Source organism: Notechis scutatus, chromosome 6 (assembly GCF_049901735.1).
Source record: "Notechis scutatus isolate UNSWTSFEM ecotype Mainland chromosome 6, rNotScu1.2, whole genome shotgun sequence".
Lineage (NCBI taxonomy): Eukaryota > Metazoa > Chordata > Lepidosauria > Squamata > Elapidae > Notechis > Notechis scutatus.
In genome coordinates, this window is record NC_142014.1 from 46037132 (window position 1) to 46058377 (window position 21246).

Sequence of the window (21246 nt, forward strand, 5' to 3'; positions counted from 1 at the left end):
AAATAGCTTGCTCCATTCTCATCATGCACTATTTAGAGCAGGGGTGTCAAAGTCAAGGCCTACGGGCCAGATGTGGCCTGCGGGATGCCTAAATCTGGCCCGCAGGGCTGGGCTGGAAATATCAAGGGACTGGCCCGCGGTGCCTCTGGCAGCTAAAATGGGCCACGTGCGGGGGGCCCTGCCTCATTTTCACCCTCCATGGCCTCCTGCAGCATTCTGCCAACTGAAACCAGGGGCGAAACCCAGGCTGAAAACCGGGCCCAAAAAACAGCCCAAATACGGGCCACGTGGCCTGTTTTTGGCTGGCAGAGTGCTGCAGGAGGCCATGGAGGGCGAAAACGAGGCGTCCCAATCGTGCCACTAAGGAGTCCTGCTGTGCAGGGCTGCTGTGCAGAGTGGTCAAAATGGCAGAGATATGGGGGAAAGATCAGTGGGTGCCAAGAGCTGAAACATTATAAATGTGGGTAGATTGCCAAGCACCCAAATTTTGATCACATGACCACAGGGAGTTGCATCTGCGTAACTTCAGGGACTGGTTGTAAGTATCACATGTCCAGTGCCAGTGTAACTTCAAACAGTCATTAAATAACAGAATTGAAGTATTTAAATATTCTGAATAACTTAAATTCTCCTTTCTTAATTGAGCATAAAATGCCACACTGTTTGGGATACAGAAAAATATTAGGGCTATCAGTTAACTTTTGAATTTCAAGAAATTAAATAAAGAAGCAGCCAAGGCTTTATACTCAAGGAAAGCATTATTATTGCATAAGTAATAAAGTAAGGCCAAATTATAAATTTATCCTTGGATGTTATAAATGCTAATAATCTGGTAGCCAAGGAAGAAGTGACAAAGATATAAGGGAGATATAAAGAACTTTAAACATTTTCTGAGTTTATAAAACAGCAAAATAAAAACATTTTGTTTCCCCCCCGCTTTTATCCCATCTTTATTATTATTCTTGTGTTCATTCTTCCTAACTGAAAATTGATTTTTCAATTAAGTTTTCAACCCTAAGATACAGTTTAATAAATTTTGTTTAAACTAAAATAATAAGGCTGAAGGAATAAAAATGTTCAATAATTAGACATGGATAGCAAAATCTGTATAAGAAATTGCTGCAAACAAACATTCTTATCAAATTAATGTAATTAATTTGCTTTATAAAAAATAGTAATAGTTCTGCTTTATCTTTATTGGAAACTAAGTGCTTGCTTTAATATTCCTCTTGTGTAACTAAATTGTTACATTCTAACTTTTTAAATACATTAAATCCTTATATAGTTAGTACCTTACCTAAGATTTTGGATTTCCCTTTTGGTGGACTCTTCTTCCAAGCGCATAGCAGATATCTTTTCTTCATACTGATCTTTCTCTGATTGCCTCTGAGCGTCTTGCTCCATTCTGGTTTTCTCTAGTTCAGTTAGTTTAGTTTCAAGTTCTAACCTGAAATATAGTGAATAGCTGTAAAAAGCCGTTGTTTAAATTATAGGATTATGTTTCATAGGTCAGATTTTGTGGGGGAGGGGGTGTCTTCAAGTCAGCAAGGATTCTTGGCAACTGCTTGAAAGAGTCCCAGCAATTTTCTTGGCAAATTTTTTCGGAAGTAGTTTGACAATGCTTCCTTCTTAGAGCTGAGAGAGGGACTGGCCCAAGGTCACCCAGCTGGCTTTGCCATAAATGGGATTAGAACTATCAGTCTCCAAGCGACTAGTCTGATGTCTTCACCACTATACTAACTTGACTTTCATAGCCAGACCAGGTATCAGATACCCATGCCATAAGAAATGTTGGTATCATTATATACATACAACTTACTTTTATTGACAAAGCCCCAGGAGTAAAGCAAAAACTGTATATACTGTATTTCCTCATGGATGATGTTGCTGTAAGGCAACACATTTTTGGGGGCAATGGAAAGGACATGGAAGCAAGAAATGAGACATTGTAATCTAAAACAGTGTAAATAGAAATGTCAACAGCAACTGAAATAATATAAATTTTATAGCCAGGACAGGAAGCACAATGAATTATAATCAAAGAGAATCAAAGGCAGACATTGCAGTTTTTATTTTTAAAAATGCTGGGGAAAAACAAACAAAAATGTACCTACTTCTCCTCCTGTAATGCTGCAATTTTTTGGAAGCCTTCTTCTTTGGAAGCTTGTACTTTACGTATTAATTCACGATCCTTTTCTACTGAAAGCGCTTTGTGCCGCTCAAGAGTTGTCTTCAGTATTTCGTTATCTGAATGTAATCCTGTTATATGTTTTAAAAAGTTATTGTTCTATAGTCCCAATTATACTGAGTATTTAAAAATATTAAAATCTTTGTGCAAACACCGAGAACATAGAATTGAGACTCCTAATTATCACACATATAATTGCCTAACCAGACAACCAATGACATTTTGGGTCATTCTTTTTTCCAAATACTATACAGGTAGTCCTTGACTTACAACAGATCATTTAGTGACCATTCGAAGTTACAAAGGCATTGAAAAAAGTACCTTATGACCATTTTTCATACTTATGACCATTGCAGCATCCCCATGGTCATGTGAGTTACATTCAGATGCTTGATAACTGGTTCATCTTTATGACGGTTGCAGTGTCCTGGAGTCCTCTTTTGTGAACTTCTGACAAGCGAAGCCAATGGGGAAACCAGATTCACTTAACAACTGGGTTACTAATTTAAGAACTTCAGTGATTCACTTAACAAATGTGGTAAGAAAAGTCATAAAATGGGGCAAAATTCACTTAATGAATTTCTCACTTAGCAGTATAAATGCTGAGCCTAATTGTGGTCATAAGTTGAGGACTACCTGTATAGGCTTGCACTGTTCATATAACATAACTTCTTAGTAGGAATATATAAATATAATTTATTATGGATACACACACATGCCTCTTACCTAAAAACAAAATGTCACAAATTTTAAAGAAATATTTGCACTGGAAATGTATAAGAAATATTTTCAAGCCAGGCAGACATTTCCTCTCCTCTAGGAATTACTATCATTATACCCACAATTACTACATTTATCTCTGTGAGCATAGAGCTAGAGGTAAAGGTAATATTTGGATAATTAGAGAAAGTGAAGCTCATGATCATGAATGGTCAAATTAATAGTCAAATTTTAATATAAAAAAAATAATGAACATAATCCTCCTCCCCTGCTATATAGAATAACTGCCTACATTTGACTGATTCCATACGAAGTGTAACAGGGGTCACTGGAACTTTTAAGGACAAGTTGTAGGCATTATTACAAAATGACAGTCAAAGAGTTTTCTAGTGACAAAACAGATGGTGCGGCCAGTCACAAAACCCATATTTACTGAATAAAATTCTCCATCCATCAATCTAGCCATCCAGAAAGACAGGTAGGCACAAAAATAATCCAGATAGTGTCACCCATGCCTTCTATTTTCTAAGAAGCCTATGGTGGCACTAAGCCATTGCTGGATAATGCTGTTTCTGCCAGCTTATGCTCTGCAGTATGCCAGCTTCTTCTTTTTAAATAAAAACAATCTAAACATTTTAAAAATAGTATAGTGAGCCTACTGTACACCAAGGAATGTGCCTAATGTTCTAACAGTAGGCACCAGCCATACCTGTGCAAAAATACACAAAGTGCATTTGGGCAGTTAGCAAATAAATATCAATTACTGCTCTTGTTGTTATCAGATATTGCTCATTTAGCTACCACATCTGAGACCATCAACTCAGTCATGAAGGGAGACAGTCGCTAAACTAAAAACAACGTGACTGCAACTATGCTAATTTTATTTTAGTCTTCCCTTTACAGCATTGGAATGAAACAATCCCAAGCAGTGGGTGGTCACCCCAGCACTGGGATAATTAGCATGCGCTGCTTAAGAGCAAATGAAAGCCTTTAGAGGTCAGTTTGTTAACTTGCTGTTAGCACTTTTTAGGGGTGCACTGCACTGCAGAGAAAAGCAGCTCCTTGTTTTAAGCAATCTCTCCACTCTGTGGGGTGGGAATGGGCCTGGCGCAGGACAATTGCTAACTGTAAAGGTAAAATGTGACTGAATGTAAGGGAATGTGTGGATGACCCTGGGGAATGAGGGAAAGAGATGTCACCTAGAAAACAATCAGACAAGAAAGGAAGTAGCCCCTGAGGCTTTAACAGTCAGAGAGAAACTTAGGACGGACCTGCCCAAATGGATCAAGCAGTTAAAAAGTGGTGGCGGAGAGTTTCAACTTTTAGACTTGGAAGATTCTGTTAATATAGCCTTATTCTATATAGTAGAATAGTTGTGTTTCAGGTTGGTGAACACCTGGGAGAGCTGACACAGACAGAGAGATGCTGCAAAGATTGTAAATGCCAGCATTGGTTGCAAAGTTACTTTTTCATCACCATCATAACAGCAGATGATCGCTCTCCAAGGCAGCACTAAACAAGGACAGTATTATATCTCACCCAATATAACAATTGTAGTTGGTATATTAAATAATTGAAATACTAATATTTTACCATCCAATGCACTTTGAATTTTGTTCTTTTCTCTTTCTATCTCACTCTTTGCTCTTGCTGTCTCCAGCTTGATGTTTGTTATTTCTATCTTTTGTGAATGCTTCAGTTCTTCAATCTATAGAAAAAGAATGTATAATCATTTTTTAGTTTTGATAAAAAGATATTGCAAAATTATCTTTCTTGAAATGATAGTAAAATGGTAAGATTTATACCCGATTCCACCTTATCTCACTGGCAAGATTCACAAACACTACCAATGGTTCTTCTGAGCTTTCCGCTTTAGAAAAATAACTAATTTTAGCTAAAAATCCGAAATAATATTTGCATTCCTCTGCTCTTATAAAATATTTTGTATGAGGTATTGTTGCCAAATGAGACTTTGTAAGGCTTTGTTAAGAGCAAGATATTTTCTCAAGTGGTCTTCACTGAAAAAAACCCTCTTCCCTAAAGAGATTTTCTAAATCTTGTCCTTTATTTTTCTTTCTGGGCTTTTCGCTACAACTAGATTCCTTTTCTGATTTCTTGTATCTTCTTACTTTAGTGCAAAAATGACCAGCCCTATATTGATATTTCTCAATGCTTTTGAATTTAATACTAGGGAATTTCATTTTATTTCTTTATAGGCATCCTTGGATTATGAAAGCAATTGGGGCTGGGTTTGCCAAGTAATATGGTCATGAAGTGTGATATCTAAGGACCACATTGCTTGACCATAGCAGTGATTGGCTGTTGGGGATATAACTCTAGGATAGTGTGGATCCTTAAATGGAAAGAGGTGGGAATCCCAGGTAAGGAGCATGGGAGTATCACGGGTGCCAAAGGGTTGTATGGGAAAGACAGGAAGATATACAATAGCTGGAAAACCCACAGTAAATACTATTTATTCAGTGTTGTCATAATTTTGAATTGTCTCTAAACAATTGGTTGTAATCCAAGAACTACCTGTATGTATATTACAAAGGATAGGTGTCTAAAAAGTGCTTACAAGCTTTTTCTTATCTTTGCAGTAAATATAAACAAATTTTTTAAAGGAGTCATATTTGGGAAGCAACATGCAGGGACTTTCAGGCATGTACATCCTTCCATCCTTTCCAATTTATTACCAATATTCTCTGCTTATGCCTCAGGCTCAATTACACATATAAAACTTCCCACCTAATTATTTTAGAAGAAATTCCTGATATATGTGAGTTTCTCCCAATGGATGAGCCTTATGCCTTCCTTGGGATTGATGTTGATGCACTAATACAAAACTCCTACCTCCTTTTGTCTCTGCCCATAAGGTTAGAGCTGACAGAGTGGGCATGTGTTCTAAGTTCCTTTTTTAAAATAGTGACATCTAATGGGAGGTAGAAGATGTGCCATCTCGGTTGCAGGGCCTGCTCTCCAAGGTTTAAGCTACTCTGCCATCCTTTAAATGGGTCCTGAATATCTCATTTTTCCCCAAGTGGGATATGCGTCCCAGATTAAATCCTATTAATATCTAGTTTGACTGTATTACTGAGTGTCATCATTAATTTTATTGTACAGTTTAGTTTTTAATGAATAGGGCACCTTTTATAAATGTGATTTATAGTTTATATTGTGATAATGAATGAAATGTCTGCAAGAAAACAACCAAGCTGAGAGAGCATCAAAGGCCCCATAAATAAGCCACACTTTTCATATTTTTTTTGAGTTCTTGGTGCTCTCTCAGCTTGATTGTTTTCTTGCAAATCTTTCATCACCCAGTTAGTAACATCTTCAATGCTAGAATGGAATGGTATTTACTGTTTATATACAGTGGCTTGCTCAGTTGGTGTTGATGAAAATGTTGTTTTCTTCTTTGTAATTCCTTGATTAGGCTGTTGTTCACTATTTGATTGTTTATCTGAGTTGGCAATTTCTTGATTAGAGTATTGTTTATTGCTTGATCATGGGCCAGCTATTAATCCTAGGGTTAACCCCTGCTGGGTGTTAATTTTCACTTCTTCTTTCCCCTAAAACTTCCCCTTTCCTCTAAATTTTCATATTCTCTTCCTCCTAAAATAGCCTGTCTTCATTCTAGTATTTTAACTCTTCCCATCACTACTAAATTTGTTTATTCCGGACTACCTCCTTCCTCCATCTTATCAGAACTTTCATCAGAAACTCTCATTTCTACCTACTACAAAATATATACACCTTAATCTATCATACCCCAATCTTTCATGTTTACTCTTTGCTTGTTGCCCTGTTCTACTTTTTAAAAGGATATAGCTCTGTGAACTGAACTCCATTAAAGTTAGCTCTCAAATCAGGAAGTAGGTTTTTGCTTATTATGTAACTTTATACTGATGCATGCATTCCTTTCAGCAATGGTATCACTGGAATATATACTCAGCCTATTACAGTAAATTAAAATGTACAGATAGTCCTCAAGTTACCACGGCAATAGGGATGGTAATTTCCATCACTAAGCAATATAATCATAAAGTGAAATATTATGTGACTGCAATGCTCAGCAAATGCAATCCTGCACTCTTCATTGCCATCTGATATAACAATGACTCCTCGTGGCTTCCTGCTATCTTCTAACAATCAAAGTTAGTGGGGAAGCAATCAAGAAGTTGAAGTCCCAGGCGGCTAACAGGCAGGCCAGTAGGCAGATATATGGCTGCTGCAAGATGGGGGGGTGCCCAAAAGGATGTGAGAGTGGCAAGGAATGGAGTAGCTTGGAGTGGCCACTAGTGGAAGTGGCCACAAGTGGAAGAGGGTGCAGGAATGTCAGGGAAGATGTGAGCATGGCTCAGTTTAGGGTGGCTACCACCAGGTGAAAGTGAGTGCAGATGAGTGTGTGCGTAGTGGGGGATGTGTGGGGTGAGGGCACTTCTGGTGGCTGCTGGTGGGTGAGGGAAGGTGAGGGTGGCCAGCCAGCAAGACACAAGTGCAGAGGGGGGTGGGGTAAGATTTGCATGCGAGAGAGACTTATGTGAGTACTTTGTAACCTTCCCTGCCAGTCTCTCAATTGATTTTGCTTGTGCTAAACAGGCAGGAAAGGTCACAAATTGCAATCATGCGATATGAGATACTGCAACTTTTGTAAATGCAAGTTGGTTGTGAAGCCCTGAGATCATGAGTATTTCAGAAAGCAAAACATTCTAAAACATTCTGTGAGCACCAGTAAGCAGTCTCTGATACAGCCAATTTGCTCTTTCTTTATGCTTACAATTGCAATATGTCAACTCAAAAACATGCATATTTATGTTAGAAAAATGTTCCGCTTAACTACACTTAAATCGTGCCCAGTGATGTTCTTCACTGATACTTTTGCCCTCCTCCATTTACTCTGCAGGCACTGAATATAGCTATCTTTAGAAAAGAAATGACAACATGCTCATTTACAATTCAACACAATTTGGAAGCTAAATATATTTATCTTCCTGCTTCATTAAAAAACAACACAAATCTAGCTTTCAATAGAAAATTTAAATCCAAAAGACAATTACAGTCTGAACTGAGACATTCTATAGTTTAAGCCTTTCTGTACAATAATTACATGTTGGTGACAATTAAATAGCAAGAAGAAAACTGTTTAAACCCATCTGCAATGTTAAATGTATTCTAAAATCTGCTATTGTGTGGAAGTTCAAAAATATTAAGCATGTTTTAATTTTGATTATCACTTTTTCCCCATAAAAATGACAGCTACATTATGAATAAAGAACACTATAATATATTGTAAAGAGATCAAGGAACTACCAAGGAGAAAACAATGCTCCCACCAATACTCACAGGTCAAATTTCTGTACGCAAATTTACATTGGTTAGTTGAGCTAACCAAGAAATCTAAGAACAGATTTTTCTAAATGCAAGCCTTCACAGGATGGAGTAAGAAAGCAAACCCCACTCCCGGCTATCACCAAGATGTCCCCTAATTTGTTACTGAAATATCGGTAAAGAAACAACTAAATTCAGGGAACACCAATGCCAGAGTTCAACCTGGGGCTATGTATATTCTCTTCAATTGGTATTAGAATATTACATTATTGTGATTCTATTATTCTAAATATTATATATGACATATACATTTCATTATATTTTGAGACTGTGTCATATATATATATAGGCTTGGATCCAAAGAATGATAGATTCAACAAAACCTAGTGATCCATTACTTTTCATAGGTAGTTTTAAACTAATTTAAACCTTTGTGGTATATAAAAAGTAAAATAAGATTAAAAATATGTAATTTCAATAATAAACTTTTAAGAAAATTACATAGCAAATAATGCATTTATATATTATTATATTATTGGGCCAATCAGGAATGAATAGGAATAGAGTAGAGTAGAACAGAATCTCTGTATTACAACACATGCATTTTATGAAATATAAATATATATTTTTAGTTTTAAAATGGAGAATGAAGCCTCCATTTTACACTGACATTTTGGTTTTATTTCTAAAGGAGAAATGACTTTATATAATCTCAGAGATTTTTAGGAATAAATTACTAGTTGTTTGCTTGAATGGTAGTAAATAAATAATGTACACATAAGATACCAGGCTCAGTCTTTAGCATTTTTGGTTCAAGCTCTCAAAAATTAGGCATCCTATTATTTTTGGCCTATTTTTGGGTCAGGGCTGCAAGAATATGTAACTTTTCTGCCACCTGGTGGTCTTCCAGATTTTTAGAGATAGGAATAGTAGTACTGTACTGTATTGACAAGGATTCACATGACTGAATGTAATGTTTTCCGTATCATTTTCCAAATAGAAAATGAGTATGTCAAAATAAAAACTAAATTCAAATTCTCCAAGGCATCTATTTTTCCATGTGAATGGAAAACTGTCAAATGAAAAAATATTTTAATCATTTGAGTTTTGATTTGTTGCGAGATATGACTCTACCAGAATCAGTATAACTACTTCAAATGAGAACTAAATCCTGGATATGATAACACTGAGATCAACTAATATTCTGATTTGATATAAGGCAGCTTCATTGGTTCATAATAATAGCTATTAAATATGGCTTATGAAAAAAAATATGATCAGTAGAATCACTTTGTAAAAGATAAAATTATGAAGGCAAAAAGAAAGTAAATGTAATAGACCCAATTAGACATGTCTTTAATACACCTGAACATACATGCTAGACTACATAAAATGCTTACTTTAGTATTCAAGGCATCAATCTCTCGTTCAGCTTTGTGAAGCTTGCCTATTAAGTCTGTATTTTGTTCATTGCTTAGCTGCAATTCTTTTTCAATGCGTTCAAGCTGCAACTTACCAGATTGTTTTTCTGCCTTAAAATTAGAAAAAAATGTATTAATAAATTGAATTCATTGGGAAAAATTACGCTTGAATTATAATCTGAAATTTGTTTAAACTGAAGCATTTCTACTGATGTAAATTAAAGTATCTTTATATTATCTTACATTATCTTTAGGTTGTAGTCTTGAGTATTTATCCAAACATAATATTTTATTAACATTATGATGAATGTTCATTTGGATAATAATAGATTTTAACTTTGTAAAGCTATGATGCTATTATGCCTTTTACAAAGCAAAAGTAGATATTTGTACAATGTTAAAAAGCAAAAAAAACCTCAGCAAGCTCAGTTGACACTCCATCAGTTTGGAACCAAAGAGAACCAGCACAGAATAGGAAATAGTAGCTTCATACTGGTAAATGAAACATATTGTTTTTAATGCTCCTAAACCTGTTTCAAAAGCACTTGTGAATTTTACAGATTGCTGACAGCGGTCAAGATAAAAGAAGGGTGTGTGTGGGAAAAGACTAAGGAAAATAAGTCATCTAGTTTATATAAGCTTATCTAATATAATAAAATAGTCTAGCTAGCATTCAGTATTAACTCATGATTTAGCCTAAAGTACAAGAAAATTGTTGTGTAAGACTACTATCATTTCTCTCTTCCAGATGACTTTCATTTTTAATGGCAATTTATTATAGCTAAGAATTATGCTTAGTGCTAATTATGATTTAAGGAAAGGGCTGTGTCACTCAATTCTCCAAAGAATTAGGCTTCATAGCTGAAAATAACCCACAACTTTTAAAAAGAACAGTTCATAAGCAATGACTTTCTGAAATCCTTAAGAGTTTACTTTAAGAATCAGAAGGTACTAATTAAGGATTATGATGTGCACAATTTGAGAGAGAAAATGCTTCTTCTACTACACTATGCATACTTCATTATATAGGTGTAAAGTATTTAAGCTGGGGTTAAGAAATTTCCAAAAGTATAATTAAAATAACCTTTATTGCCATTTACCTATCTACACAATAGCACACATTAAATGAAATTCTGATGCCTCGTTCCCAAAAGGAACGTCACCCACTGAACAATGTCACCATCCCAAGGATAACAATACCAAAAACGCCAAGTTATACAAAAATGGCACAAAAACTTATAATCACAGTCCATTTTTAATACCTAGCGGAAAAAAGTCTTGAGAGTTAAAAAGTTTGATACTATATGGAACAAAGCTGTTCCAGAATCTAGTTGTTCTGTTTCAGATACCAAGAAGCCTCCTCTCAGAAGGCAAAAATGAAAACTTAGTCACATAATATCTCATCAATGTAAAAGGAACCATTTATACATTTTATAGTACTGTACAATTTGGTTTTCTGTTTTTTAAAAAAGATTGATTATTAAGATTCACTGATAGCCTGATGTGCATTTAAACTATTGGCCAAATTCTTGAAATTCATACACATAGCATGTTTTTTTTATTATACCTACACAGAAACAATTCAAGTGTTTTTTTTTACCTCCAAAGTTCTCATTGTAGCTTGCATCTCAGCTAGCTGTCGCAACTGTATTCTTTGCACATTTTCTGCTTGCATGCCAGAATTTTCTCTCTGTGCTCTTAGTTCTGTCACTTCAGCTTCTAACCCCTTCAATTTCTGCAATAGTTGGGCCTTTTCTCTTAATAGTGCTTCAACACGTTTGTTATCTCTTGTAGGATCAATACTAAGCAGTTGATTATGCAATTCTTCTTTATCTTTATCCAGCCTTGTTAACTATTAGAATTTGAACAGAAAACAGTAACGTCCCAACACTATCCTCAGGGTAGTCACATATGAAGCAATATCAAAGCTTACAATATGCGGGGAAATGAAAATACAAGAATCCACCACATATGAGATTTAAGTTTTGATCAGAACTCATCATTCTTTATTAAAATAGCAGTCGAAGAGGAAATGTGGTTGATAAGCAATTAGTATCAGGGAATGGCGGGGAAAAGGGGATCAAAGTATAAAGCATAGAGAGAATGGCAAAAGCATGACAAGAAATATCATCTTGTCATATTTGGGATAATACTTCTAAAGTATGAGTACATCTGTTAAATCAGATCTATATATCAAATTCAGACAAAATCTGAAAAACGAATCCAAGCAGGCAGATTTAGACTTAATCTGTATCCAGAAAGATAGAAAAGGCCTAGGACTGGTGCTTTTAAAAACATTTCTAACATTTTCTCCAATTTCTTAAAGGATCTATAATCAAACATTAATTCATGAATAGCCAAGTTTGCCGATGACAATAAATTGTTATGAATTGAATCCTGGAAGAATCAGGACAATTTTTTTTTACTCAAGACATAATTAAACTTTGGGATTTGCTACCATGAAGCTAGCTACCAGCTTACATGTCTGTGTGTGCCATTGAATCACTGTTGACTGCCTGGACATGTCTCTTCAGGGTTTTTTGGGCAAGGTTCCTGAAGTAGCTTGCTAGGACTGAGAGATTGTCCTAAGTCATCCAGCTGGCTTTGTGTCTAAGGCAGAGCTAGAACTCCTGGTCTCCCAGTTTCTAGTCTGGTGCCTTAACCTCTATTCCAAATTACCTAGCTAACTTCAAAAGTTTGAATCAATTAATGGAAGTCAAGGGGCGAATTACTACTTCTGAAGGTATCTGCTGGGAGATTAATAATGCTTCCTTGTATAGTTCATTTGCTACTGTAAAAACAGATTGCTGGAGTAAATTGGCCAGGGGGTCTAATCCAGCAGGACACTGATTATATTTTAAGAGGATCCCTATAACACAATCAAAATTAAAAACATTTTATGAATGATTCTGTTCTTTACTGTGCTTCTTTAAAGGGGAAGTAGCTCAATCTGAAAACCATTCTTTTTTGTTCATTTTTAATAAAACACCAGGATTAGGAAGATGATAGAGACAAAAACACTTACTTTATCAATTTTATAATCAGAAAATGATTCACTGTGCCAGTTTATAGTGCTCTTGACAACAGAAGCAGTAGTAATAGTAGCACCCTGCACAATACCAGTAATACTGCTGTCCAATGTCCGGTGTGCATTGCAGTACCTTTTCCCACACACACTTTAAATAAACATTTGTAAAAATCTTTTCACCACAAGATACTTTCAACCTAAATAACTAACACTTGGGCAGTTGTTAGGGATAATCACAATCATAGTCTATATATGTTATTTTACCCAAACTAAGTTAGGTAACCATGTTATCCCTAACAGCAGTCTTCAATTTCTCAGTATCCTCACATTCCTTCAAAGGTAATTCCCTTCCATAAGGGGAAAAGATGAGCCATTTGTATTCTTTGCATGCTAGTCAGTGGGATAGATCTTGTCTTGGATTAAGCTACCTGTTTCAATCTGAGCAGAAACATATTTTTTTTCTGAAATGGACCCTGAACTGAAAATTATGTTCAATATACAGCCCTATTACAAATGAAATGAAGAAAAACAAAGTAATCCACTTACACATCTCAAAGCATGATTACAATTTAAAATTAAAATCCTAAGCAAACCTATTTGGGATTAAGCTCAATGAAAAAAAAATGAAATTACCAACACGGAATCATACTGTAAGCTGGATACATTGATCAATCTCTTTTTAAAAAATCTAAAATATGATTCTACAGATATAATTTTATATTAGGACTTACCTCAACTTCATATTTTATTTTATTTTCTTGTAATATACGGGCATGCTCTTCTCTCTGATGTTCAAATTCTGATTTGAGGAAAGTATGTTCATAACGAAGTTTGTTATATTCTGTTCTATATTTTTCTACTTCCTAAATTAAAAACAGCATGTGTGATTCAATTGGACCAAAGCAAACAAAAATACAAAAAATTGGCCTTCCCAGTGGACAAATTATATGGAGCATAAACAGAATTAGAATTGTAAGTTTTTATTATTTTAGTGTTCTTATTGAAGTACCACATGAAGTATTTTTTTACTAATAGTTTACTAAATGCCTAATAGAGTTGCAAGGAAAGCTGCTTGTGCCTTATAGTACTTCCCAGGAACATTAAAATTATTTGAGGTCAAGATGTTGTGCAGTTTCTTTATGGACCTCAATTAATCAACCCCAGATGTCAATCCCTTGGAAGAGTTTTGTCTCTTCTTAAAAGCAAACTAATTAAAGTTCTCTGTGTTATGTTTGTTTGGGAGAGCTGGCTGGTTTCCAATCTTGTAAACTGCCCAGAATTACTTGTATAAAATGGGCAACTATATAAATGATGTACATAAAATGTCAAACATGCTACACTGAAAAGAAACAGGACTTATTAGAAATCAAAATATAGACAAACTTTTTAAAAATATTGGTTAACCTAACATTTGAACTATAGGATTGGTTATGCTTAATATTAGGGGATTTTTAAAAAACATTAAACATTATTTCATTGGTGTAAAAATTACATTACATTATTCTAACACAATGGTATTTATACAGTGTTGATTAAAAATTAAGATTATAATGTTTGAATAGCTTATATACCGAGAAACAATAAAATAAATATTACCAATCTTAATTGTGGTTTAAATGTCAAACATGATCCAGTCATGTGATTCCTTGACTTGCAACCACAACAATTTACAACTGCAATTCCAGGCTCAATTACATTCATAAACCAACTACTATCTGTATAATCATAACTAAGTTATATTGCCATGAAATAGAACCAAGCCAGATAACCATTCTATGCCTTTTCTTGTAGAAGGTTTGGTCCATTGTAGATTTCAACCTATTTTCATTATTCTACTAGTCTATAATAAATATAATACTCATACAGGTGCCACTGCATTAAACACAACCTGAAAACATAAGATTTGTAATGTTTGCCTTAAACTTCAGTTTTATAGAGGATGCAATATATTTAATGGGATTTTGAAGAAAAACATGAAGCATTTAGGAAGTCTGGAAAACAACTGATAATGAAAAAACCTTAAAAGTACACAACTCATATAGCTTTAAATTAGGCATACAACTTAAATCAGGCAGGACTTGATTGGGAGATGTCTGAGTTATCCATTAAAAAAAACTCATCAATGGAATTAATCTGTCAAATAATCTTGCTTTCATATTTTCAGGAAATGTTTAACAAATTGCTGTTATAGTAAAATTCTTTCCATTCTACTTACTTCATTCAGCTTGGAAAAGCGTTCTCTCATAGGTCTTTCTAACTCATGATGCATTTGTGCTTTCAGCAATTCGAGCTTCTGAGGCGTTATTACCTACAGGACGAGAAATAGCAATAAAGCAAATAACTAAATTGCAGTGGTACTGAACTGTTTATTAGATGACTGGATGACTTTCAGTGGGTCTCTATTTCATTTTATCTCCCAACGTTTTGTGAGGGAAGATCTAGGGACAAGCAAATTTGAAGGAAGTCATAGGACATTAGCCATTCATTACTTGATGACATGAGTGCAGCAACCATACCGATTGCAGAAATGGGGAAGAAGCAAGTAAGTACACTACCCAGTCAAGGTTACTAGAGACCCTGGGAACAATATTGGGGTTAGTGGAAAGGAATCCATGGGCCAAGGAAATATAGTGCTAGATTTGTCCAACTCATTTAGTAAAGCATAACACCAAAAATCCATAAAATGAATTTACATGATGTACAAGTCCAGCAACTATCCTACATTAACTTCATGAGGATAAAATAAAAACAGAAAGAATAATATATCTCCTATAAGCTTTTGGAGGAACAATAGCATGAAACATCATTTATATGACACAAATCACAAATCCTCTTAGGTCTACAAGCCATAAAATTAATTCTCTTAAATTATTATAATCAAATTGAGATTTTCTAATCTATAAATCCAAAACAGATGAGTAAAACATTTATAAAAGCAACATAATTTTACACAATTCTTCAACAATCCCCAAAAAGTTGAATGTGGATAATAATCAAACTAAGTTGGCATAGTAAACCACAGAGAACTGTGACAGCCTATGATATTTGCTTTTTAAGAATATGCAATGGCAAATTTTTTGAGATGTGTAAAGAAAGCAAAGTCTGCAAGTATAACATCCCCAAAGATAATACTCTAGGACAGGAGTGTCAAACTCAGGGCCTACGGGCTGAATTTGGTCCACGATGAGGCCAAATCCGGCCCGTTTGGCCATCCTGAAAACTGTAAGGGTCGGCCCATGTCACTTCAGCCTGGCCCACGCCATCCCGGTGTGTGCACGCAGACATAGGCCCTATTCTCCATCGCCACGTGCAGAGAAACTAGTTTGTGGGACTATAATTAAAAAAAATAGTTCAGACCTTCCAACCTCGCGAGATTTAGTTGTTCTGCACATAGTGGCAGCGAAAGGAGCTGGAAAGGTTAGTGAAGAGATGTAGCTGCCCTGGGTGGCAGGGTGTATGTATGTTTGTGTGTGTGTGTGAGGATTTGGCCTGGCTGGCGGGCCCTCAAATAACACAGGGTGGCTTTGCACCTCAGTCTTACTTTCTCCTCCACCCGCCTTCACGTTCCTTCAATCTTCGCCACTTCTCCTTGCTCACCTCTATAACCTAGATACAGATGTGAAGGGCCTGGCCCCACAGTGCTTCCTCACTCAGTTGAAGGCTTTGTTCAGCCTTCAAACAGTAAGGCTGGCTCACATAAGTGAGCGGCGCATCAGGGCCATGACGGCATTGGTTCCGGCATCCAACTGATTCCAATTCCAGGGCCGGTCTTACTTTTTGAAGGCTGAATGAAGCCTTCAATTGAATGAGGAAGCACTGAGGGGCCAGGCCCATCACACCCACGTCCAGGTCGCTAGAGCTCACTGCACCAGGGCAGGAATGGGACCCTGTCCCACAGGCCTGGCGCTTGGGCGGGGAGGACAACAAGGAGGAGGAGGAGAACAGTGAGGATTTGCACCTGCTGGCCAGGCAGGGAGCAGGTCAGGCAGTGCCGGCTGGCTCGTTGGGGAGGGGGCAATCATTAGGTGGCTGCCGCTGCTTCAGTAGGGAGAACGAGGAGAAAAACGGCTCCTGCCCCCTTCTCCCGCCAGCAGCTTAAATGTTCCAACTAAAGCAGGGATTGCATGCTCTCTCTTATACAGACACTGACAGAGTTTGGAGAGCCGCCCCTCCTCTCTCTCTCTCTGCAGTGGCAGTTGTGGCGCTTCAGTGCCTGTCTGGCAGGGCTTTCAGGTAAGCCAGTGTAGGGCAAGGGGGGGCAGCTCTGCACCCCTCTGCTTTGCTTTGTACTCTATCCCCCATCGCCTTGCTGCTCAGGTGGCTCTTGCCACCCACGCCACTGCTAGCAGATTGCCTTGAAGATCTCTCTCTCTCACACACACACACACGTTGGTTCACACAAACAAACACACAAACAAACACAAACGGAGGTTGCATTGGAGTGCTCTGTCTTACTCCATTTGCATTCAAGTGTGCTCCGTGGGACAAGATCTCATAAGTAGTTAACTGGAAAGTAGTTTGGGTGGGGGAGGGAGCAGGAGATCAGCAAACACTTTTTTTTTAATCCTTCTATTTAATCATATTTCTTCTGCCTTGAAGTTATATACTCATTGAATATAATTTCATTAGTGCTCTTCCACATCCTGTCAAACTTAAACAAACATTACACAAAACATAAATACATAAAACTTCTTTTTGGAAAGCGGCTTACCCCGGGTTAACTCTTTTTATACAGACATCAGTCAAAGTTTATACTCTCTTAATATACTATCTCATATCTTATTTAACATTCTCTATTTTCCATATATTTTCTCTCTCCTACTCATTCTTTTAATTCTATTTTATTTATTCCATCTCAATTTAAATAATTATATTTGCATCTTTGGTCCGTTTTCTTTCAATCACCTATTTATCCTTTCTATCTAATACAATATTTCTCCTGTAAACACTGATTGAAGTATGACAACTTTTTATCTTTCCCCTAACACTTAAAATAATACATATTTTCCGTACTGATTCTGCTCCGTACATTCTAAGTATTACATTTCAAAATAATAAAACAAACAAATAATATTGGATTTAATAAGTAATAATAAAACTAAAAAAAAATGAAAAAGGAATATTAAATTTATAATATAATAAGAACAATGTTTCATAGGAAATTAGATTCTATTATTAATTCTTAAACAATAAAAACAATATTTCATAAGAAATTAAACTCTATAATTAAATCATGGCTTCCCTTTAATACATTTTTAACTCATATAATATTTTAATTTTCTAACTCAGCTTCAAATACTAATGTCTACAATACATTCTTATGTACGTATTTATCGGCGTATAACACGACTTTTTCCCCCTGAAAATAGGGGGCAAATGATGTATGCGTGTTATACGCCGATATATGTTAAGAAGCCTTCGGTGAATGCTGCTGGGATCGGGGATCAAGGACACAAATGAAAGAAGGGGAGGGAGGAAGCAACCGAGCCTGTCCTTCTCTCTGGGTCAGCTCTCTCAGTCGCTCTCTCGCTCCTCCACCAGCACAGGAAGAAACTGCTTCAAAGAGCGGGGGCTTTCCTGTCGCCGCAGCTTCCCTGAAGCGCCCGTTTCCCCACCCCACCCGTCCGCCCGCCCGCCCGCCCGCAGTGCTCCGTTCTGCCTGCCTGCCTGCCTCGTTAATGGTTGAATCGGAACAGCTTCGGCTGAGTAAAAGAGGCGAATAGTTATTATTTTCAGCCGAAGCTGCTCCCAAACAACCAGAAACTAAGGCAGGCAGGCAGGCAGGCAGAATGGGACACTGTGGATTGAAGCGCGCGGGTGGGAGTGGGGGTGAAACGGGCGCTCGGAATAGCTGCGGCGACAGGAAAAGCCCCCGCTCTTTGAAGCAGTTTCTTCCTTGGATGGTGGAGCAGCGAGAGAGCAAAGCCTCCTTCTCTTCTCTTCCCCCGGTCCTTGCAAAAATTTTCTGCTTGAAACCGGTCCCTGGTACAAAAAGGTTGGGGACCACTGATTTACCTTATAAGTGGTAATAATATTAATAAAAAAAGTTCTGAGCTACCCTTATTTTGCTTCAAAGTTTTTATTTAGAAATTTAATTTTTTTTCCTGAAATTTCCCTCTTAAAATGAAGATGCGTGTTATACGCCTGTGCGTGTTATACGCCGATAAATACGGTACTTTTGCAGAATCATTTTTATAAAATTATCTTACCCCTTATCTCTGAAAAAAATTCGTTTTTTAGCATCTTGTCATAAAGTCATAAAGGCTTTAAACGAGATCAGCAAACACCTTTTGTGCCAAGAATGAAAGTTTCTGGGTCCCTGACACTCTGCAAAAAAGGATGGGTGCCTGAATCTGCATGATATAATAGCACACAGGAGCATCCATTCTCGACATGAAAAGCAGAGAAACAAAGAGAGGAGACAGATGTTTGCAAGATGTGACCGGAAGGGTGGAAGAAGCATGAGGTATCATAGTGGGTCAGGGAGGCCTTGAGGGCTGGTTCTATCACTAGGCTCCCCACGGCCTTCCCCACCCTGGGGAAAAATATTTTCCTTGGCTATATTTCCAGTCTGAATTAGACCATGGCAGGGTCCCTACAGGAGAGTTTTTAAGGATTAATAGAAAAGCAACTAACTTATCTTTGCTCTTAAATGCCAAAGCTGTTGCAGATAAAAAATAGAGGAGCTCTGATCAACTATCAGAGCCATCATTTTGACAGTTTTGCTGTACTACTCTATAGTCTGAGGAAACCCCCACAAAATGCAAGCATGGGATAAACTGAGCCTGGTTTGTTCTCAGTCTTATAAGTGGCCACAAATTACTAGCAAAAGATTAGCCATAGCAGTTCATGACATACCAGTCTAACAAAGATAGGCATCGATGAAAACATGCTAACTATAAATTATCAGGCCTATAGGTTATGGTATTGAACAATATACCAGACATTTGACATTTTCAAAACTTGGAAATATTGTCTTACCTGTAATTTTAATTCCTCTGCTTCTCTAGTTTTATCTAATAATTCTCCTCTAAGTTCAGCAAGCAGCAACTGAAATTTATCATGGACAGTTTGCTTTTCATGTAACAGTTGTTTCAACTCACTTTGTGATTTGGTGTATTCATCAAGTAGCCTGCAAAAAGCAACATAAAAATTTAAATCATGCAACAAATATGTGCATGAAGGAGGTATTTGAAGGCTTGGTGTTGCTACTTTTTTAGCTTTTGGACTTCTGTACATGCATGCATACGCAGAATATAATTTATCAAAGACAACTGCCAAAGCTAAGCAGTACTTACTTTGCTTCACCAGTTAACTCAGATATGCCCAGAAAATGTTAGGGGATCATAAAGGCAGCCAAGCAACTGTTTTATGCTTTGTAATGTGCAGGAAGAAGAGACTTTTATCAAAGGTTTTGCAAAAGACTAATCATCCATAACTTACAGCAAAAATAACGAAGGAAGAGAAATAGAATAAACTGAGGTATAACCGTTTCAAATACATGTTTAAGTTTAGTTAATAAATATGACAACTAAATTTTTTTTGTGCTAAAACATGTTAATAAGGCTTAAAATAGTAAAAGTGCTTTTCTCCATAGTAAACTCAAGATCAAGAAACTAATATCTATTTTGCACAAGGTAATAGCCTTAGAATGGCTTCTTACAGCCCCTTGCTCTGTGGGCAAACTGTTCTTGTGTTATAGTTTATCGTATAAATTCAACTTTTTAAACCATATTATTATAAAAAGTTCATGAAAGAATAGCTTTGATATATTCAATCTATTGAGACCAATTCATTTTTATTAAAGTAAACGTGATACCTAGTATGTTCTGCTTTTAGTGTTTGATAATTTGTTTTATGATGTTCACACCGCATCCTTTCATCAATTAGCAATTTTTGCACTTCTACTTGTGAACTGACAAGATCACCACTTCCTCCTACTGAAGAAAGGATATTCGGCAAAGCATCCATTTTGACTGAATACTAATGAGATGACAATCAGGTAAAAATGCTGTCAGTGCAAGACTATCACCGTCACAGAGACTGCTTTCTCTCCTAAGGACATCCCCAGAGACCAAATTATCTGTACAAACAAAAAAGCACCCAATTAAATAGTTAGTACATCATGATAAAAAAACTTTCTTAAATACATGTTGAAAACTTCCTTTTGCGATCAGATGTTCAGTAAGAATTCATGCCAAACAATTCAATTCAAAGTAAACCAAATATGCTAAATTGTGAATAATACATGCAATTCACCATTATCTGAACTTTTTTTCTTTACAAGAGTATTGGCTGTTCCTATGGGTGTAAAAGAGCTATTCCTAAGGGATACTGTGAACTTTGCATGAAAGCCAGTCAAGTTTGACCATGTTCTTTGATGAGAATGTATCTCACTTAACTACAAAAACTCAGCTATTACAACATCTGAATCCCTTACTTCTATTCTATTCTTGCTAAAATATCCTATTGTTATGAGCGCCAAACCTAAAAGTAACAGAGTATACAGAGTACAGTAGGCCATATTTAAACCTTGCAGGATTTTAAATTATCTTAGG

At 36.5% G+C, this 21246-nt stretch overlaps 1 protein-coding gene across 2 annotated transcripts in view; it reads right to left on the reverse strand.

Annotated features, from left to right (window-relative positions):
- Positions 1 to 21246, reverse strand: part of CEP83 (centrosomal protein 83) — a 41392-nt gene that overhangs the window by 17437 nt on the left and 2709 nt on the right. For both annotated transcript variants that reach the window (XM_026693834.2, XM_087968111.1), the window contains exons 2-10: positions 20508 to 20771; positions 19670 to 19820; positions 14904 to 14996; positions 13420 to 13551; positions 11261 to 11512; positions 9640 to 9771; positions 4502 to 4616; positions 2115 to 2259; positions 1298 to 1447 (exon numbers count right to left, since the gene is read on the reverse strand). In XM_026693834.2, the coding sequence (XP_026549619.2) occupies positions 1298 to 1447; positions 2115 to 2259; positions 4502 to 4616; positions 9640 to 9771; positions 11261 to 11512; positions 13420 to 13551; positions 14904 to 14996; positions 19670 to 19820; positions 20508 to 20659 (1322 nt within the window). In that variant the 5' untranslated portion in view covers positions 20660 to 20771. The remainder of the gene's footprint in view (positions 1 to 1297; positions 1448 to 2114; positions 2260 to 4501; positions 4617 to 9639; positions 9772 to 11260; positions 11513 to 13419; positions 13552 to 14903; positions 14997 to 19669; positions 19821 to 20507; positions 20772 to 21246) is intronic.